Source organism: Ursus maritimus, unplaced genomic scaffold (assembly GCF_017311325.1).
Source record: "Ursus maritimus isolate PB19 unplaced genomic scaffold, ASM1731132v1 scaffold_1, whole genome shotgun sequence".
NCBI lineage: Eukaryota > Metazoa > Chordata > Mammalia > Carnivora > Ursidae > Ursus > Ursus maritimus.
Window position 1 is genome coordinate 10,884,721 of NW_024423343.1, and position 20,175 is coordinate 10,904,895.

Sequence of the window (20,175 nt, forward strand, 5' to 3'; positions counted from 1 at the left end):
AGTTGTACATATTCTTCGTGGTCAAGAACAACAAAAATAAAATGTGTGACCTCAGATACTCATGCATTTTTTTTTTTAATTCCTAATTTTCACGTTTTCGGAAGAGAAATATTTAGAAATCCATAGATCCAGAGGGCTTTTTGTATTTCAATTGGACTGAATTCAAAAGCTCCCGTCATATCATGAAAAGCAGGATTGGTAATGATTTCAATTAGACATGGGGGAAGGGAGAGAAGTCTAGAATTTTGGAGGCAGAGAAGTTAAGGTAATGCCTCCAGCCACAGAGATCTAAAGAGATGACGTGCCTTTTTCTGAAGCCCACATTCTTTTCATGGTACTGCCCTGCCTCCTGATTAAAATTATGTTTTGTCACGCCTTTCAAGAAATAAGATGAATATTTTTACATTTTTAATTCCGAGCAGAATTAATGTGGCAAACAAAAAGCATTATTTGGGTTTTACAACTGCTTGCTTAAGAAAAACTAGCAGGGCTGGAAGTCCGGCAGAGGCACTGTGTCCACATAAGCAGGGCGGGAAGTCACCGGATTGCAGTTTCTCATTCCCAAGAGAAGTGCTCACAGTGGCTCCACATATTAACGGAGTGAAGCCCCAGAAATGTCAGGGTCAGCGGGGTTTGCAGTGTTCCGTGCAATCTGAGAAGGGGGCGTTGGATACACCACATGGTGTTTCTTCTGTCCTGAATATGGAGATGACTCACTCGTGTGTTCTCCTTTGCGTTTGGGCCACGACAGCAATTTGGAGTCACTGCTGATGTACGAGGTGTCTGCGCCACGGGAGGGGAGCGCCGGCGGCAGTGGGAGAGGCGGCGTGGGGAGCTCCATCACAGCCTGCAAGAAGGTAACCTTGCCTACCACGCTCTCTTCTCCCCGATTGAACTTGAACACTAGTGTAGTTTGACTCTCCAAGTACTTTTTCTAAAGCAGAAAACAGCAGCAACACCACCAACACCAAAGAACAGCATGGCCCAGTTTGCCCGCCTGGTGAACCTCTGGTGTCCCTAAAAACTTAATTCATGAAAACGATCAGAAAACGCAAGCAGTTCTGATAGGTATGGCTTGAAAATTATAAGCCTGACCCGTGGGTCCATCAAACCTTCCACCTCTTTTTGCAAACTTGGCCATGGGTAACAGCTTCTCCCTGCCTCTCTTTTCAGAGAAATCCTCCCAGGTTTTGGGCGGCTCACTTTATTCTAGGAAGCACTTAGGTCTGCATCCTAGAAACACTCAGGGCTGTTCTCCTTCTGACACTTTCTTAAAGAGAAGGGTGTGCTTGGTTTATTTTATTATGAGAAGCGGAATTACATTTCCTAGAATATTACTGAGTTTAGAACTAAGAAACAAACCTTGCTTTAACACAGTTGCTGAAAGTTGTCATTTGAACAACATAAATTCATCTGCTTCATTTTTCGAGTCAACCCAACCTAAGGCCCAGAAACTTAAAGCAAAACATCCGATTTCCCACGTAAAGCTTTTGTTACTATTTGCTGTGGAATTCCAGAGGAAGATGTGTTTCTTCCCATCCAACCTTAGAAGATACCACACTGGTATCTAATTATTTCATGAATTGTTTAAAAAAGGCTAAATTATAAAAAATAGTCATAGGTGCAAATCAAGACAAATTCTATTAATAAACCTGTCGTGTAGTGTATATGTATATATAATTTATGTATACATAATGTACATTATGTATGCATATGTGTATTGATTGATTACTGCACCCAGTTAAGCAGCCTTATTTATCATCTGCTTGTGTGGTGTTTATATCATTTTCAAGAACCAAAGAAAATGACACAGACATATTTGTGTTAGACAACATATATGGATTATAGAAAAGTAGCATTAAACATAATTTTACAAAGTATTTGTATGCATATATTCATAACCGAATATAAAAATAAACTGATCTAATCAGTGAAAGGCTCTAATTTTCATGTGTTATATGATCTATTATTCATTCTCCTCTTATACAATTCTTGTAGAAGAGTCAGTGCTATAAATTTCCATTTTTAATGCAGAAAACTGAGGTACTGTAATTCAAAATGATTTTGAGTTACTTCTATAAGAGCTAAAACTGCAGGTCTTCAAGCCTTGGGGTATGTCCTGTTCAACTGTGCAACTCCAAATTACAGTCTGGACCAGATGCTCTGCATTTCCCAAAGCTAAATGATTTTTCATTTATTCTAATTTTTAAATAACTTGATTTCTATTGATTAAAGTCCATGTGCTATTTAAATTAAGGATTGAAACCAGACTGCCTGAATTTGACACCCAGTTCGATCATTACTAGTTGTGTTATCTCAAGCAAATTATCTTACCTCTTCATGCCTCGATTTGCTCGTTTGAAAAAGGAAGGTGACAGGTGGGGATCAGTGAGCTATTAGATGTGAAATGTTTAGAATGGTGCCTGGCATAACGTAAGCACTCAGAAGAAAGACTATGAGTAACATTATTCTACAGAACAATTTTTCAATAAGTACACGGTACCAGAAAATAATTCGATACATGCATCACCATGCTGAGAGAGTTAGTAGTTTATGCTCTGTTACCTCGGCTACATTTTTTTTTTCTGGGAAAAGAAGTCATCATATTCATTTCTGTTAGTAGGTTGAACCATGTGAAATTTTCCTCCTTACAGATTAAAAATGATCAATTATAGGCAATTTCATATGGTATAAATACATTCAAAATTCTGTTAGATCTTGGGGAGAGATACAAGAATACATATATATTTATAGTCTGGTTTGGGAGATAATGCTGGTTTCTCATGTGAAAAGTCAAGTATAATTCATAAGTTAAATAATTACGTGAGATAACTATACAGTAATATCTGAATATAGTATCAATTATGGGAAAAATGAATATTGTGAGCATTTATAACAAAGAACAGAGAGAGACTCTGGACCTGAAACAGACAACAGTCTTCAGAAAGAGAATTGGATCTTAATTTGGGCTTTGAAGTATGATCAAGATTTGAATGAGTGAATTAGGTTGATTACCAAACTAATTTAGGAAGGGCTGCTACAAATTAATGCAGGAGAAGTTAACACCTTTGTGTCCTGGAGCATCTCTCTAATGTTCAGAGCGCATTCCTTTCATTTTAAATGTTCTCTTTAAATGGTATATACCATGTGAGCTCTACATGTTTTTCTTCCCTTCAGAAGAGTAGCTCACTATTGTTTTCTGTTTTATATCTGGAACGTAGGCCCTCGATAACAAGACATTGAATATTGAATGAGTTCATGCTTTTATTTCATTATTATATATTACTGCAAACTGACTTAAGTGAACATTGATCAGTTTGAAAAAGCAAATCTTGTTAATCACAGACAATGACAAGTGAGAATCTATAAATGCACATACAATGTGTATTCAAAGAGACAAAAAGACAAGGAGAGCTCTATCTTAGTAATAGCAAGGTTGTCCAGCTGAATCACCATGGTTCTCAGTCAATCAACCTTCAATAAGAGTACCATGGATAATTGAAATCTATTGGTAATTCCCCAAATTGATTTTATGTAATAGCCTCATCTTCTTCCCCATCAAACCTTCTTATCAGAACTGACGTATTGCTAAATTAAGTGGTGGAAGAAATAAAACAAGGGTCTGGAAGATAATGCACTAGTTGGATAATCAGCCTCTGAAAAATTGCAAATTGACTGAATTTCTCTCCTGTGTGTCACAGTGAATCTCCAAGGGTTTCAGGAATCTTACGCATGTGCAATTGCTTCAGTTCCTTTTTGCTGCTGGGGAAGTATAGTTGCTGGGAGCCACAGCTGTGAAAAAGCCATGGCATTAGAAAAAGATTGAGGTGGACTTATTTGAAGAAGGAACTCCTTAAGGGACTCCCTTTCCCCAGAGCTAAGATGACCGTACCACCAGTCGTAGGTTAATTATATTATCCTCACGTTTTGTGAATAGACCCCCTTTTGCTCTCAGAAGTGCCCTGGTATGCATATAATAAATTATATGGTTATATAACCAGCTCGAGCTTCAGAATGATCCTTTTTCTTTCTTCTTCCATTCCTCTAAATGCTAGGAAAGTTATCAGATAAATTCTCTCTGAGGTAGTAGTGATTGTGGAAGTTAATATAGTTGTGACAAGTAAAACCTGTTTTTACTTAACTACTACTATTGCTGAACCAGTACTATCACCCCCTCCCTTAATTTACACTGATCATTGAACCTATTGGACCCGGACTTGAGTTCAGAATCCGACTCCTCTTGAAGCTCCAAGCAGACACTATCAATCCATCCAAGTTGCAATGTGAGCTATACTCTTTGTCACCATAATTGACTGAGCTCTGAACTCGGGGAAAGTCTTAAGGTGTGCAGTGTGATGCTCCAAAATCATGTGTTTAAAATGCTGGAATTGCAAAATATTGCAGGAAAAAAATAGGAAAGAGTAGCTGGTGGCGAGTGGAGCCCTCTGTGGTACCTCTTGAATGATGTTACCCCTTCTCATAGGACCGATCCTTCTTATAAGACAAATACAATCACTATTGTTAAACTGAATCATAGGGATTTTCCATTAAATGAGTTAAATAATTATAAATGTTATCATTTTATATCTGTTAGACACTAAATAAAAAAACCTTCATATTCTCTTTATAATAAATCAAAATCTGTTATCTCTAAGAGGCAGTAGGATGCCACATGACAAAGCTGTACTTGGAATCCGAAGATCTGAGTTAGAGCCCAGATTTCTCTTTTACTGTGTGATCTTAGGCCAGTGACATAACTTCTCTGACTCAGATGTCTTAGGGTTGGTGTGACGTTTATATGCAAAAAGGTTTGGGTAAGTTCTTTCTTTCTTTCTTTCTTTTTAAGATACGTTTATTTGAGAAAGAGAGAGTGAGCAGAGCATGTGTGTGATTGTGGGGGAGATGTAGAGGGAGAGGGAGAGAGAGAATCTTCCAGCAGACTCCCTACTGAGTGCAGAGCCCAACGTAGTGCTCAAACTCTTGACCCATGACACGAGATCATAACCTGAGCCGAAACCAAGAGTCGGATGCTGAACCAGGTGAGCCACCCAGGCGCCCTGCTTTGTGTAAATTCTTAGCACATACAGTTGATGTTCCATAAATATGAGCTGATTCCAAATGAATAATCTTTACACAGGGTAAAATTTATTTAAATAGAATTTAAAAACTAATCTGAGGTAGCGTGCACTGTCCCCTCATTATGTTGAATCTCGGTTAAATTTTCTTCTACTTTGAAAGCATTATACTCGATGTCACATTTCCACAGTAGCTGGACATTTTCAATCTTTGCTTCACTTCATGGGACTGAAGATCTGCACTTTAGGATATAGTGGAATCAAGTCTCTGAATAGGATTCATGTGACGGAAGAATTGTTGGGCAAAAATCAACACCCCAAATATCCTTCTCTTTTTATGTCATGTTAATTAAATCCACATTAAACCTGGACTTACCAAAGGCAGCAGAGTGAAAAGACTTCAGTTTCCCAGAGGCAGAGTTTGATCTTAATATGATATCTGATCATCTCTTTGAAGCTTCAAAAGCATTCTTTCCCATGACTGGCCTCCTTTAAATTGAGTTAAATTTGTTGTCAACAGTGGCACAGAAACCTCTGAAGAGTTGTCAGAAGGGATATCCCAGGATGCCTCGTCTTATCCTGTAAAATACACTTTCATCTAAGCTCATATCATCTTGATGGCATGTAATTAACAAAAACAATTCAATTAATGTGTGCAGGCATAGACATATAAATTGGGAGGCTTTCTCGGGATCTGATCTATATCTCCAAAGACATTTTTATTAGTCAGAATTGTATTGCTCTGGGCCAAACACCTCATCAGTACTTCCAGGAGGCACGTGATAGAAAATAGCTGTAATAGTCTGTGCTTCTAGAAGTCGATTCCTTACAGGAAGGAAGAACTTTAAAAAATGTAAATATATAAATAAAATTAAAAACAAAATCAGCATAATTGGGCATATTCACCTTTCTACAGAAAGAAGATACTAGGCTTTTCACCCTGGAGTATGCAGCACTCACAACTCTATAAACACTCTCTTCTGGCCACGCAACCTGGCAGTGGTCTTCAGACCCAGCTCCTTACACCAGAATGGCCTAGCTAAGTTATGTCAAATGGCTAGGTGTCCCGTTTTATTGCCATTCTGCAGGAGTAATCAGAGGTATTGAAGAAAGAGAGAGATTTTATAGAAAATAAATGCAGAATTGTCTTACTAAAAGTGCTATTTGAAGAAAGCTAATTTAGTAGTTCTAAAAGAATTCCTTCGAGCAAAGGGAGACTGGAATCTGGGATGCCAGGAGGGGCATACTTGATGCCGGTAGGGGAGCGGGGAAGAGGAGAGGCCGAACCTGCATCCAGGCAGTGGGAAGAGACACAGGTGTGGAAGTCAAGATCAGGACTCCCCAGCAGTGAGAGTTAAACTGAACCACGAGTTCTGTCTATTTAAGCTGGAACATCCATGAGTGGTGGTGCCACTGAGGTCACTGGGAAGACGAGCTAGGAGACAAAGTAGCAAAAGAAGTCCATGCATTCAGATTCAGCCAGTTGCATCTTCAAAGCCAGCCACAGAATCCCTGACCACCTAAGGAAACTTCTTTATGCACTGACCACATTGACACCTGGGAGGCCACAGTTGCACTGAGGCCAGAGTGCAGCTAACGAGGGCTCTGGTGGGACTGATTTCCTGTGCTTTCAGCAAAAGCAGGTCCAAATCCTGCACGTCTCTTGGCGTGAGAGCAGCCTGATTCACACCGAGATGGACAGGTGGGGCGTCATGTACTACACGCGAGGTCATTCTCGGAAAAGGCCAATTCAGTCATCTTAGGTGGGAGACTTTGTTTAAAACTATCAGTTGTGGCTTCTTTGGCAGTTTGAATGTGATTCAGCTTCTTATTCCAAAAGCCAGTCTGTTTGGAGACTTCCATTCACCTCTCTTTGCCTCCAGGAATTGCTCTAGAGTGCTTGCGATTCCAATACCCTAGTCTTCTGTCCTCCACATCCTCTTTGCTGAGTGTGAAGAACTCCTGGAAGGAGCTTGCAGTGCCTTTTCTTTTCTTTTCTTTTCTTTCCTTTCCTTTCCTTTCCTTTCCTTTTCTTTTCTTCTTTCTTTCTTTCCTTCTTTCTTTCTTTCTTTCCTTTTTCTTTCTTTCTTTTTTTAAACAAAAAGTAGGCCTCTGCAAACCCAAAATAGCTTAGAACATTTTGTGGAGTTGAGGGTGATGCTGCACGATGGGAACTAGGCAATTGATCTTTTTTTCCTGAATTCTTGCAAATTCCCCAAACCTTTATATTACATACTAAATATCTCTAAGCAAGAATGGAAGGGGTCTAAAGTTTTTAAAAATATCTCATATGGCATTCAAAAGTCTCCTCCTTTCTATTTTTGGGTGTTTAAAAAAAGACTTGCCATCCCTGCTCCCTACCAGTTACCTTAAGTCTTACTCTCTTTCCTTCCAGTCTCCCAGATAAGCAGCCCTCTTGATTTTGGGGTCCAGAATAGACGATGCATTTTCTCCCATCCCTAAGAGCTTCCACTTTTCCTGTATCCTGTCAGGTTTGCCCTTCTGATTGAAATGCCCAGTTGTCACTTTTGCCAGTGTTAGAGAAGGAAAGAAGGATCCGGCTTGGATAAATTTGAACAGCCCTCAGGGGAGGCCCTTTGGCTCATGAATCCCTGAGAAGGAGCCCCCTCTTTTGTGTGCCCACGTGTAGGAGGCTTATCTCTGCATTTTGAAAATTAGACCCACCCTGAAAGACCCATGTGAAGGCTCATACTCTCCAGAATGGAGAGCATCCGAGAAGCTGGTGTCTCCCTTAGCAAATTATGTGTCCATCTGCTTACATCTTACAAGGCAGATGCTTCCAGTAGTTTCTTCCACACAAGAGAAGAGGCAAGAAATGAGAATTGCCGCTTTCTTCTAATTGCCAAAGGCCAAAGGCATGCATCAATCCTCAAATAATACATGGCCATTAAATCCACTGTCCCTTTGACCAATGGTAAATTTTGCAGTACCTACACTTTGGAACCTATGCAAAGTAATCCAAAATCAACGGTACTCCTTGATGCATATCATATATTTTCTGACATGTGTGTTTTTCTTACACTTGGCTTCTCCTAACATTAAAAATCATATTCCCCCTTACTGATCATATCAACATTACAGCATTATACCGCTTCTAAATAGCAATTAAATAGCAATCAGCTGTCCTCTATTTATACGTCTAATTTTAGTCTGTTTAAAACTTTGCTGACCATTCATAAATTATACTATATTTGCATTTCCTAAGCCTATTTGTTTCTGTAACTCTTGCATTTTACACTTGAGACTCAAACTCGGTTATCACTTTCGTGCAGAAAAAGCTCTGATCAACTTTCAAAGCATTCTTCAGCCAGCTGACATCTGTGTGGTGTGGCAGAAGTAAACAAGTACGGCTGGATGGTTCTGAATTGTCCTCTGTGCTCTTAGAGCATTCTGGGACTTCGCTGAAATACAATGTGGTTTCCAGGAAACAAGTAATTGTGTGTAGCCCAGAAAAAAAGCAGGGAGATATCCAGAACTGTCCCTGAAGCTCGGTCTAGTCCATTTCTTGCTGCATTAGGACACTCTCTGGACCCGGTCAGCACACAGAGTCTCTAAATTACATACATGGGGGGGCGCCTGGGTGGCACAGCGGTTAAGCATCTGCCTTCGGCTCAGGGCGTGATCCCGGCATTCTGGGATCGAGCCCCACATCAGGCTCTTCCTCTGTGAGCCTGCTTCTTCCTCTCCCACTCCCCCTGCTTGTGTTCCCTCTCTCACTGGCTGTCTCTATCTCTGTTGAATGAATAAATAAATAAAATCTTTAAATTACATACATGGGGACATTGATTTCAAAGAAGAGATCCCTTTTGTTCGTGAAAAATCTCCATTGTATACTCAGATAGGTGCACCCATAGGTGACATTTGTCAGAGATGTATGCTCCATAAATTTTCGTGTTTATTTACCAGAGGCAAGTTTAGTTAAACCAGGTATCTATTGCTAAAAGCATTCCATAGGTAAGGATTCTCCTGCTGTAAAAATACGGTTTAGCTGGAGGTATATTTATGATGAGGTATGGCAGGGTTGCCTTCTTTCTTATCAGGGGGTACTGCCCCCCACTGCGTGCACAGAGAAGACAGAGCATGAGGTGCAGGCCCTGAGCTTACCATTTCCTTTTCAACCTTCCCAACCAACTATGCCTCTGACCTAGTGCTTTCTAGGCACTTCCCTCCTCAATAATGGAGAATTATTTTGTTCCAGGGCCTAAGAAACTCCCTTATTTTCCAATACTTTAAAAATAATTGTTGACCAAGAAGGGGCGGTTAAGCAAACAAAAGCATGTATTTGGGGTCTTAGCCGCAGAGTGGACTGAAGTCGAAAGTGTGCTCTGAATTGCACGTGGGGAGAACAGGCTTATAAAGGCAAAAACCACCAGGTTACATAACTTCTTTTGAAGGAATTATGGTTGGTGCTGACAAACTTAGACTGACTTACTAATACAGGACTGGCCATTTAGCCAATAGATATTTCATTATTTCAATCCAAAGTAGAAGGATGTATTTCAGGAGGTGGCCCAGTCACAATTGGCAAAAAGTCAGAATTGACTTTTTGGTGTTCCCAGAATTGAAACAGCAGATGTGCATAGGCAGTACTTCCTCCTGGCCCTCCCCACTCTATTTTGAAATGATGCTCTTAGCAATGTTTACTTCACTTTGGAATCTTCTTTCACACAATCAATTACAAGATTTCCAAATTGTAGCAGGTGTCAATAATAAGAAGCAAGAAGGCTTCACACCCAACCAAATGGATAATCATTACAGACTGTATCCAAGGAACAGTCAAGCACGCTTTGGATAACAGTTTCTCCTTTTTGTCAAAGGACACTAAATAGACAAGAAATCAGGCAGCCAGCCACTAGAATCATCATTAAAAGGAAAATGTTATCTTAACATTTAATTAAACCTTCAGAGAAACTAAGACTAAACCACTGAGTTCTCTGTGTTAGTTTTTTTTTTTTTTTCTTTCACACAATTTGATTTCCAGTTTGTATACTGTCTCTTCTCAGGATTTCAGTGTGCTTTAAACAAGCATTATGGTTTCCCCATGAAAGAATGCAAAGGTTATTATTTTCCAAGGTGGAAACAAAAGATTTCAGAAATCGCATAAAGTTTGCTGAAGCATAGATTAAATCAACATGAAATTACATGTGTAAAATTATACAAAATCTTTTGACCTTGTGTGTGTGTGTGTGTGTGTGTGTGTGTGTGTGTGTTTGTGTGTGGGGGGGGGCTTTGAGCTATTATACAAATTTAAGTTAGCAGTTACACGCTATTAAGCCAGTGATGAAACATTTCAAAATTACAATGAAATAATTGTGTAGAATCTTAGAGTGCTTCAAGACGTTAAAGACCATGTGGCCAAGCTCGGCACTGGATTTCTTTCCAATGAAAGCTGAAAGGTTCTTTCTCGTCACTTCTCCCCTGCTTACTCTGTGTAGCCATGATGGTGTCTCTGCTGTTCATCCAGTACAACCAGCATACTCGGGCTTCAAGCCTCTGATTTTGCTGATGTTCTCTGCCTGGGCTGCTCTTCCCCCAGAAGGGTGTGTGGCTGGTGCCTCATTTCACTCAGATCTCTGCTCAGCATCACCCTCGCAGAGGCCTTCCAGAAAATACTTCCTGACATAGCATCCCTTACTTCTTGATCCCTTTCTCTGGTTTTATTTAGCTTCACAGTACTTTTCATTCCCTCCCTCAATTTCTCTCTCTTTCTATGAAGTTTATTTGATTATGGTCTGCCCTCCCCCAACAGCATGAGAAGAAGACTGTCTGTTTTGTCATTATTCTTGTTTTGTTCACCCCCGATTGCCCAGGTAATTAAGCAGCACCTGGTAGAACCAGCAGGTGCTCCCCCTCCTCCATGTTCTTTGCAGCATTATTTACAACAACCAAGATACGGAAACAACTGAAGTGTGCATCAGTGGATGAATGGGTAAAGAAGATGTGGTACATATACACAATGGAATACCCCTTAGCTAGAAAAGAAAGAAATCTTGCCGTTCACAACAACATGGATGGACCTCGACAGTATCATGCTAAGTGAATAAATCAGAGAGAGACAAATACTAACGTAATGTTGCATCTCAGATAATTGAACTGTATACTTCATGTAAATAGCAAACAGAGAGGGGCGCCTGGGTGGCTCAGAGGATTAATCATCTGCCTTCAGCTCAGGTCATGATCCCTGGGTCCTGGGATCGAGCCCCACATCGGGCTCCCTGCTCCGCGGGGAGTCTGCATCTCCCTTTCCCTCTGCTTGCTGCTTCCCTTGCTTGTACTCTTTCTGTGTCAAATAAATAAATAAAATCTTAAAAAAAAATAGCAAACAGAGAGAAATATAAATGTTGAATATCTGTGCTTATACGTTAGAAGAGTTTAATAAATATACTATCTTATTATGACAACACTTCCTGGACTCCCATGTCTGCATACTCTTAATTGGCTTTCCAATTGAATAAAAGCATTTTATGAAAAAAATTATATTTAAATGACAAAACAACAAAACGAGGCTTAAAAACCCTCAAAGCCAGCATGTACTCAATAAGTAGTTGTGGAATGAATGAGTGAGAGAATGAAAACTTACTGTGGATGGCATTATCCTTCTCTTAGAGATGGCATTCAAAGTTAGCAACAAATATAGTCTAGGGGCACCCGGGTGGCTTAGTTAGTTAAGCGTCTGCCTTCTGCTCAGGTCATGATCTCAGGGTCCTGGGATTCAGCCCCGCTTCAGACTCCCTGCTCAGGGGGAATCTGCTTCTCCCTCCCCTGCTATCCCTCCCCCTGCTCTTTATCTCTCTCTCAAATAAATTAATAAAATATTTTTTAAAAACTTAAAAATATATAATCTAATATATGCATTATGGTTTTATGATATGGTTTGTACCAGTATAGAGTCCAAATTGAGATTTTAATTTTAGAAGAATCTTAAAAAGGAAAAAGAAAACCATATCTTTACAAATTAAAAGGAAAATAATCCAGGATGGAATACTACTATGAACCTGATAGAATGTCTAAAATGAATTGAAAGCAAAAAATTGACAACACCAGGTACTGAGGAGACTGTGAAGCAATTTGGGCTCTCATACCTTGCTGGTGGGAATGGAAAGTGGCAAATCCACGTTAGAAGCCAGTGTATCAGTTTCGTTTTTTAAAATTCTTTATTTAAATTCAATTTAGTTAACATATATCGTATTATTAGTTTCAGGGGTAGAATTCAGTGATTCATCGGTTGCATATAACACCTTGTGCTCATTACATCAGGTGCCCTCCTTAATGCCCATCAAGCAATTTGCCCCTTCCTCCCACCCACCTCCCCTCCAGCAACCCTCAGTTTGTTTCCTAGAGTTCAGCGTCTCTTATGGTTTGCCTCCTTCTCTGTTTTCATCTTAATTTATTTTTCCTTCCCTTTCCCTGTGTTTATCTGTTTTGCTTCTTAAATTCCACACACGACTGAAATCATATGGTATTTCTCTTTCTCTGACTGACTTATAAAGTTACCATACCACCTATTCACGCCATTCTTGGGTACTTACCCAGGCAAAGCAAAACCTTAATTTCTGACAAAAACCTGTAGGCTTCTGTTTATAGCAGCTTTATTCATAGTTATCAAAAACTAGAAACAACCCAAATGTTCTTCACCTGGTAAGTGGGTTTTATAAAAAATTGCATACATCCATACAATGGAACATCACTCAACAATAAAAGAAGAAAAAGTGCTAAACACAGAGCAATGTAGATGAATGTGGAACACATTATGCCAAGTGAAAGAAACAGGTCGCAAAAGGCTACATGCTAAATGAGTCTACATACATGAAATTCTAGAAAAGGCAACATTTTAGGATAGAAATCAAATCAATGGCTGCCATGGGCTGGGACTTAGGACGCATTTGACACAAGGAGCAGGAGGGAATTTAGGGGAGTGGTGGAGCTGAACAGTTGTTCTACATCTTGACTAGGATGATGGTGACACAATTATGTGTGCTTTTTTTAAAACTCATAAAGCTTTACACAAAAAAGGGGTGAATTGTATAGGATCATGATATCTCTATGAAGGAAGAGTTACCTGCAGTAGAGATGCCATTAATTATATTGAGGAGCACGTAAATGACGCATCTGTGAGTAGCTGCCTTCATCCTAATCAGCAGTTTGCCATCTCTCCCACTTACTATGCAAATCTGATGGACCTGCTCCCATTATAGCCTTCTTGCGTAAGAAACATTTAATTAAGTGTCTTAGAAAGAGTCTAGAACACGAATGAGGGCCTGGAGATTCTTCTCTGAATGATGCCCATGGCTCTTCCAATGGACTTCTCTTGCTCCCTTTATTTTATAGCTCTTGCTTCTTCTTTCTTCCATGAAAATTGTGTGTCACATTTGAAAGGATGATTTCTTTGGACAGTGTTTCCAAACCTTTTTCATATTATGACTCATTTTTAAAATAATATTTGTTTGAAACTCCTGAGTAAGCAGATGACCAGGGGTGACCAGCAGGCCCTGGAATGGCCACTCCAGGCCCTGTCCAGCTTGCAGAGAGCTGAAAGCATCGATGTCTTAAAATTCCAGCACACTTAACTTCCCTACGGTTACTTGTTTGGAGGGGCAGATAAATCTCTGCTTTTGAAGAAGAATGAATCCTTTTGCCTGATGACATTATTCAGTTAATTTTAAGCAGTGTTCCATCATTAATCACAATGCATACATTAAGCAAATACATCATTTTATGTGTGAAATTTTTCCTCTCTTAAAAGCTTTGGCGCTGCTTTACATCTTTACACTTACAATTATCAGAAAATGAAATTTGATAATGTTTTGATAGTAGAGCACTACAAAAATGCAGATCTTGCTCTAATTTAACATTCTTTGTTACCTTTGCATAAAATCCTTGAGAGAATTGAAAGCCTGGCAGAAATATAAAATATTGTGTGCCTGGATTTAACTCTTAGATTTTTTTTCATATTGAATAAATCACTCACAAGTTTTCTTTCTGAAACACAATCATTGGCAAAGAAAATTACAAATCTACATTACACCAAATACAAAATGTTTTGGTGCCAAACAGCAAACAGTTGCTTAATACCAACTATATGTCAAGAGATAAGCGTGTAAGATAAGTTGAGTAAGATACTCATGCACCCATATCATAATAGGAAGGAAAAGACACACATGCACATTCTAAAATTCTGAGGTAGAAATATTGTTTTAATTATAGAGATTTCACCAGAAGGGAGAAACACTTGATTCAATTAGTTCTTGATGGTTGGGGAAGAACATTGATGGAAGAAATTCAGGGGGCAGATGAGAAGATAGGAGGAAAGCCACATGCATCATAAAGACTGTGCTCTTTAGTAAACTGGTGGACTATGGCAGAGGGTATATGCAGGGAAATAATTGAAGACAAAGCTTGGAAAACAGCTAAATTAGGCAAAGGGCAATGTCTTAAACATTAGAGCTTGATAAATGTCCGTGAAATGATTAACAGTTGGGAGCTGAATAAGGAACTGTCTTGAATGCTAAGCCATAAAATTTTGGGTTCACTGACAGCAAGTATGTCCCCTCTTTCTTATTTTCCAGGGCCCAGCCTAGTGGCTGATGGGACTAGCTGGTAAAATGCAAATCTATACTGGCTCAATTAATCAATCAAGGTGAAATTTACAGATGTAAACCTTTCTGTGAACACTTAATCAGATGCTGTGTGCATTTGTTATTTCTAATGTTTATTAAAAATCCCTCATTGTAAGTGGCAACATCGATCTCCTTTTGTAGTTGGGAAAATTGAGTCTCAAAAAGGTTCGGCTCAGGGTGTGATCCTGGCGTTATGAGATCGAGCCCCACATCAGGCTCCTCCGTTGGGAGCCTGCTTCTTCCTCTCCCACTCCCCCTGCTTGTGTTCCCTCTCTTGCTGGCTGTCTCTATCTCTGTCGAATAAATAAATAAAATCTTAAAAAAAAAAAAAAGGAAAAAGGTTAAGTGACTCACCTTAGGCTGTGCAGTTAATTAGTGGAAAAACTGGAATTTGCAACCGGGTTTGTCTTGAAAACTTATATACTTATCCTTTACTCTGGTTTCAGGGAGCTAGGTGGATTTGGGAAGTAAAGGATGAGGGAGTGAGGGAGATACAAAAGACAGACAATTACAACATGAACTGTTAGGGCCCCAGCCTTCCCTAACTGCACTTCCCAAATATCATCCGCCTCACCTTTAAGCTCTGTCAGTGCGCCATGTTGAATTTCTTCATACTACCCACCACAATTTGTAACTAAATGTGTATTTCAGTGCTCCTTTATTTACTATTTGGATCCCATGCTGTATTTTAAGTTCCATTAATATGGAGATCAACTCTGTATTATTCACTATTGTATCCCCCAAAGACTAGACTAGTCCATGGTATGCATGGTATAATTCTCTTGGGAAGAGAATTAAAAAAAAAAACAACAACAACTTAACTTTGGAGAGCAGAATATAAGACAAGAAACAGACAAAGCAGTATTCCAGATGGCACAGCTGTTCCAAGCCAGGGTAGCTAGGAGAATTGTTCTGCCTTCAACTGTAAACAGGGGAGTTAGGGAGTCAGGTTTCTTTTAGAGACTGGAATTGGGAAAGGAGGTGGTTTGGGTTTAGAAACCAAGAGTTCATGGTGACAGCGGGAGACCTAAGAGTAAGAACTAACAGTTAGAAAAGTGAAAGCCAAGCTCTAGGGAAAGGTCAAAGCTGAAGCTGTGGACCACTGAGTCCTCCCTCCAGGTGGTAATTAATGTCAGGGGTCAGTGAGTTCTCTGAGGAAAAGAGCAGCACTCTGAGGACAGAACTAGAGGGAATATTCCCAGTTAGAGCATCGGAGGAGGAAAAGCTATTTAGAAAGAGAGACCTGTCCTCCCCATTGCCTCCCCCACATCCCCAGACCACTCAGAAGAATCTTGCAAACTCTGGTCAAGTCTCCCACCGGCCCTGCCAAAGGTAGAATGCCCACACCTCAGGGGTGATATCTACCCTGGGCTGCCATTGATCAAAGCACCTGCTTTCTTTATCACAGTCCTGTGAATGCTTGTTCTCCCCTATTATAATTTAACTTCCAAAAGGGCAGTGATCATTTTTGTTCATCTTAGTATTCCAAGTGTCAAACCTCTAAAGAGTTCATCGAACCATCATTGGCCAAATATTGACTGAAAGAGATTAGAGAATTAGGATGAAAAAAAGAGTAGCACATCATAAATAACGACTAATAAAGCATTGTCCACTGTGGCGCAAAGTTCTAGAAAATGTTCCGATGGAAAACATTGTCTAAATTGTACTGCATTCTCGTGACAAGAGCTATCCTGTATCACTTGCCTACTCTGTGAAGAGATTAGTCCTTTACGAACTTTTTTGAATTAATTAATTAATTTATATTTAAATTCAATTAACCAACATATAGTACACCATTAGTTTCTGATGTAGAGTTCAGCAATTCATCAGTTGCATACAACACTCAGTGCTCCTCACATCACGCGCCCTCCTTAATGACCATCACCCAGATCTAGCCCACCCACCCCCACTCACCTCCCCTCCAGCAGCCCTCAGTTTCTTCCCCATAGTTTTTCATGGTTCTTATTTGAAACTTGGAACAGCTTTCAGAAGGTGCTTTAATTGTCCTCATGTAATAGATGCAGAAACTAAGTCCCACAGAAGTTAGAGGACTTGCCCAGGTTTACTCAGTGAGTGATAAAGTGGCATAGAATTCCAGTTCTGCCTCTAAACCTCTGTGATGAACCAGCCGTAGGTTACTGTCTCCTCCAACCAAGGTTACTTTTTGAAAAAAGATTTAAGGCATTCCTTAGTTGTGTCCAGGTTACTAAGAGTTTATTTCTGCCTCCCCATTCCGTGTCAAAAGTAAATTTATGTAACTTGCATCTCTCTATAAAAAAGAGAAATCACTGTAAAATAGAGCAGACAGATCTTTCTTCATTGTTTAGGACACTCATGCATTTTTAAGAGAAAATGTGTCATTATTTCAAGTTTTTGAACACACAGCACATTCATTATTAGCTCTTCATCTGAAATAAGTAAACCCACAACTAAAAATAGCAGATAAATAAATGAGCCATTGAGAACCTGGTGAGTTTTTCTCTTTTCCCCCACAGAAAGTGACGCTCTCAGCAGGGACATCATATTCATGAGGTTTCAAAATCATTGAATTTTCAAGTACATATTATTCCTTCTAGTATTCCTGTGTCTGTAATGGTTTGTCTAAACCGTTAAACCAAAAGCTCTTCACAGGTTAAAATTGCCTAATATATGATGCTAAGTGGTTTATTTGAATTTTTATTCTCTTTGCTTGTTTGGCTTTCATATATCTGGGAGAGGAGGAGGCAGGGGGAGGGCATGCAGGAGGAGGAGGGGAAGGGTTACATGCTGCTCGGTGTGGAAGGGGCCTTCAGATCCCATGAGTTAACTGTTTACAGAAACTGAGGCTGGAAGCTAGTGGGTGATTTGACCACACAGTCAGTAGGCTCGGGACTGGGATTCAAACCTCCTTACCACCCAGACCAGGGCCCTGAGAGAGAGAGAGAAAGATGAATAAATGCATGGGCTGGGTTCCTTAGAACACAAGGACAAGAAATTATATAATTTTACCAACTTGCAATGGAGCACCAGATAATGGGGGTTTCAGATTTGGAGAGCCCAGCTCAAATCCTAGTTCTCCACAACTGGGCAAACTATTGACCCCTCTAAGCCAGGACAAGAGAATAATCATTGTTATGATAGCTAATGTTTATGGAGAACTTGCTACAGGTTCTCTCGTTTTAAGCATGTTACATAAATGGACCTTAAATTCTACTCTGTATATCTAGAAGTTTAATTTAGATAATATATATCAGGGCCTTAGCCCAGAGCATTCTCAATAAATGTAGTATTATTTGGTTAATAGTTAAAGAATATAGGTATTAATAATCTCTAAATATTAATGAAATGTATGGGGCAACTTTATTTTAATTATTAACATAATTGGGTGAACTATTTTTTAATTATGATGAATAAAATTCAAATTTTAAGGTTATATAGTGAGTGAATACTCTCATCAAACAAAGCTCTATTCAAAATATGTCATCTAAAGCTTTGAAAGATTTACATTTCATTTTTAATTCCACTTCTTTTCTCTGCCATTTCTATATCCTCTGAAGCAAAGATGTACCATAGGGAAGACACTCAGTAGCCCAGGTATATGGAATAGCCAAACAGGAAATCTTTCTAGCATTTTCCACTGAGTAAGCAGATCCAAAAAGCTGTTGATTTTCCTCACTGCTAGGATAGGACAGAACAAGGTCTTTGCATATTTTCAGTTATTATTTACTTTAAAAATAGGTGCAAAAAATATCCTTAAAGTAGAAGACTTGACAGATTCATCGTTCTGCCCTCATTTCTCTGGTGGAGAAATTAAATGCAGGAGAAATCCAGCAAGTTAGCCAGCTCTTGTCTCCATCGCCTCGTCATGAGGCAGTGTCTATCACAGCTGTGGGCATCTCACAGTGGGAGGTGTCAGGCTGAGGCCTTCGGGTGTTTCCGTCTCTGCCTCTCAGTGTTTCACCAGGAAAACATGCCAACCCAGAAGCCCTTTCTGGAAGACCCAAGTGATTTGTGTCTGAACTCTGTCCCCTTCCTAAGGCTGACCTTGGACAAAAATAGTTCATGTGCTCTGAAAAATGACAGTTGTTTTCTTTTGTTGACGTATTTTGTTGCAACTGTAATGCTATGTGCTTTGAATATATAGAAAGTAGAAGATGGCCAGTGCCCACTTTTTGAGGAGTGAGCTTTGAAATGACTAAGAAGTGATTGTTGTCGGAATGTTTATTATACTGCACTATAAAGTATTATTAACTGGTATGTTCATTTGATGTCTCCATTTTAAGTCTCTAAGGTTCTTATAGTTCAGAGTGAAAGAAAGTTTTGTTTTACTCACGGGTGTTCTAAATTTTAAAGATTGCAGAAGTGTTACCACAAATAGATGTAAAACCATGCTTTTCTTTGAGAAATTCAAATACTGATAATACTTGCCAGGTGGATTAATTTAATTATTATAATTTACATCACAAAATGTTTCTTCTCCTTAAAGAAAAATGTCACCTCAGAATTTCATTCACGGAAAATAGCTTTTAAATGGCTGCTCATAGGGGTGCCTGGGTAACTCGGTTGAGCGTCTGACTCTTGATTTCAGCTCAGGTCATGATCTCAGGGTCATGAGATCAAATCCCGCCTTGGGCTCCATGCTGGGCATAGAGCCTGCTTAAGATTCTCTCTCTCCCTCTACCTCTTACCGTTTCTGCTCATGCTCTCTCTCTCTCTCCATGGAGTTCATAAGAAGGTATAGTTATATTAGCCAAAATGAGGTGCATGTACCTTTTGAGAAACATACCCCAAATTTGAGTCATTTTGTACGGGTTGTGGAAGGCAGCATAATTAAATTATTTCACTTAAAGGCCTTGGTACCTTCAAAACCAAATCCAAAGCCAGTTTCTGAGCAGCTTGCGGAAGAAATTCAAATCTTTCTGAGCCTCAAGATCTTACCCTTCAAAATAACAATTTCTGTGAAGATCCCTTATTTTTAAAATAACTCTTACCTTGTAGCATTGCAATGAGGATTAAATTAAAAGATAAAAAAAAGAGAGAGAAAGAAAAATTTAGCACATTTTCCAGCACATTCTATGCATACAAAAATTGTAGCTGTAACTATTAATACTACAAAATGCAGAACTAAAATCACACCTTAGATTAGAATATTTGCTAAAGACAATTTGTCTTCACAGATCTGAAATGCTTTCAATCCACTAATTTCAAGTGAAGACATTCAATTTTCTATTTCCCTTTGTAATTCATTTCAAATAGTAATAGTGAAAAGCACGTATTGAGAGGATAACTGCTATCTGCATGCCACAGTGTATGACGCTTGTCATCTCCCTGAATATTCGATGATCCCACTGGGTGAGTATTATTTTCTCCATCCACAGGTGTGGAAGCTGAAATCAGAACTGAAGTCGGTTGCCCAAGGTTATTCTGCCATTAATTACTAAGCTAGGATTTCAGCTCAGACCATTCACGCCCATGCTTTTAAG

The 20,175-nt window shown here is 39.4% G+C and overlaps 1 protein-coding gene across 1 annotated transcript in view; it reads left to right on the plus strand.

The window, feature by feature from the left end:
- The first annotated feature begins 770 nt into the window (after positions 1–770).
- LOC103662855 (SPHK1 interactor, AKAP domain containing) overlaps positions 771–20,175 on the plus strand; it is a 129,351-nt gene continuing 109,946 nt past the window's right edge. Inside the window, exon 1 of the mRNA XM_008690562.2 lies at positions 771–857. Within this exon, the coding sequence (XP_008688784.2) occupies positions 771–857 (87 nt within the window). The remainder of the gene's footprint in view (positions 858–20,175) is intronic.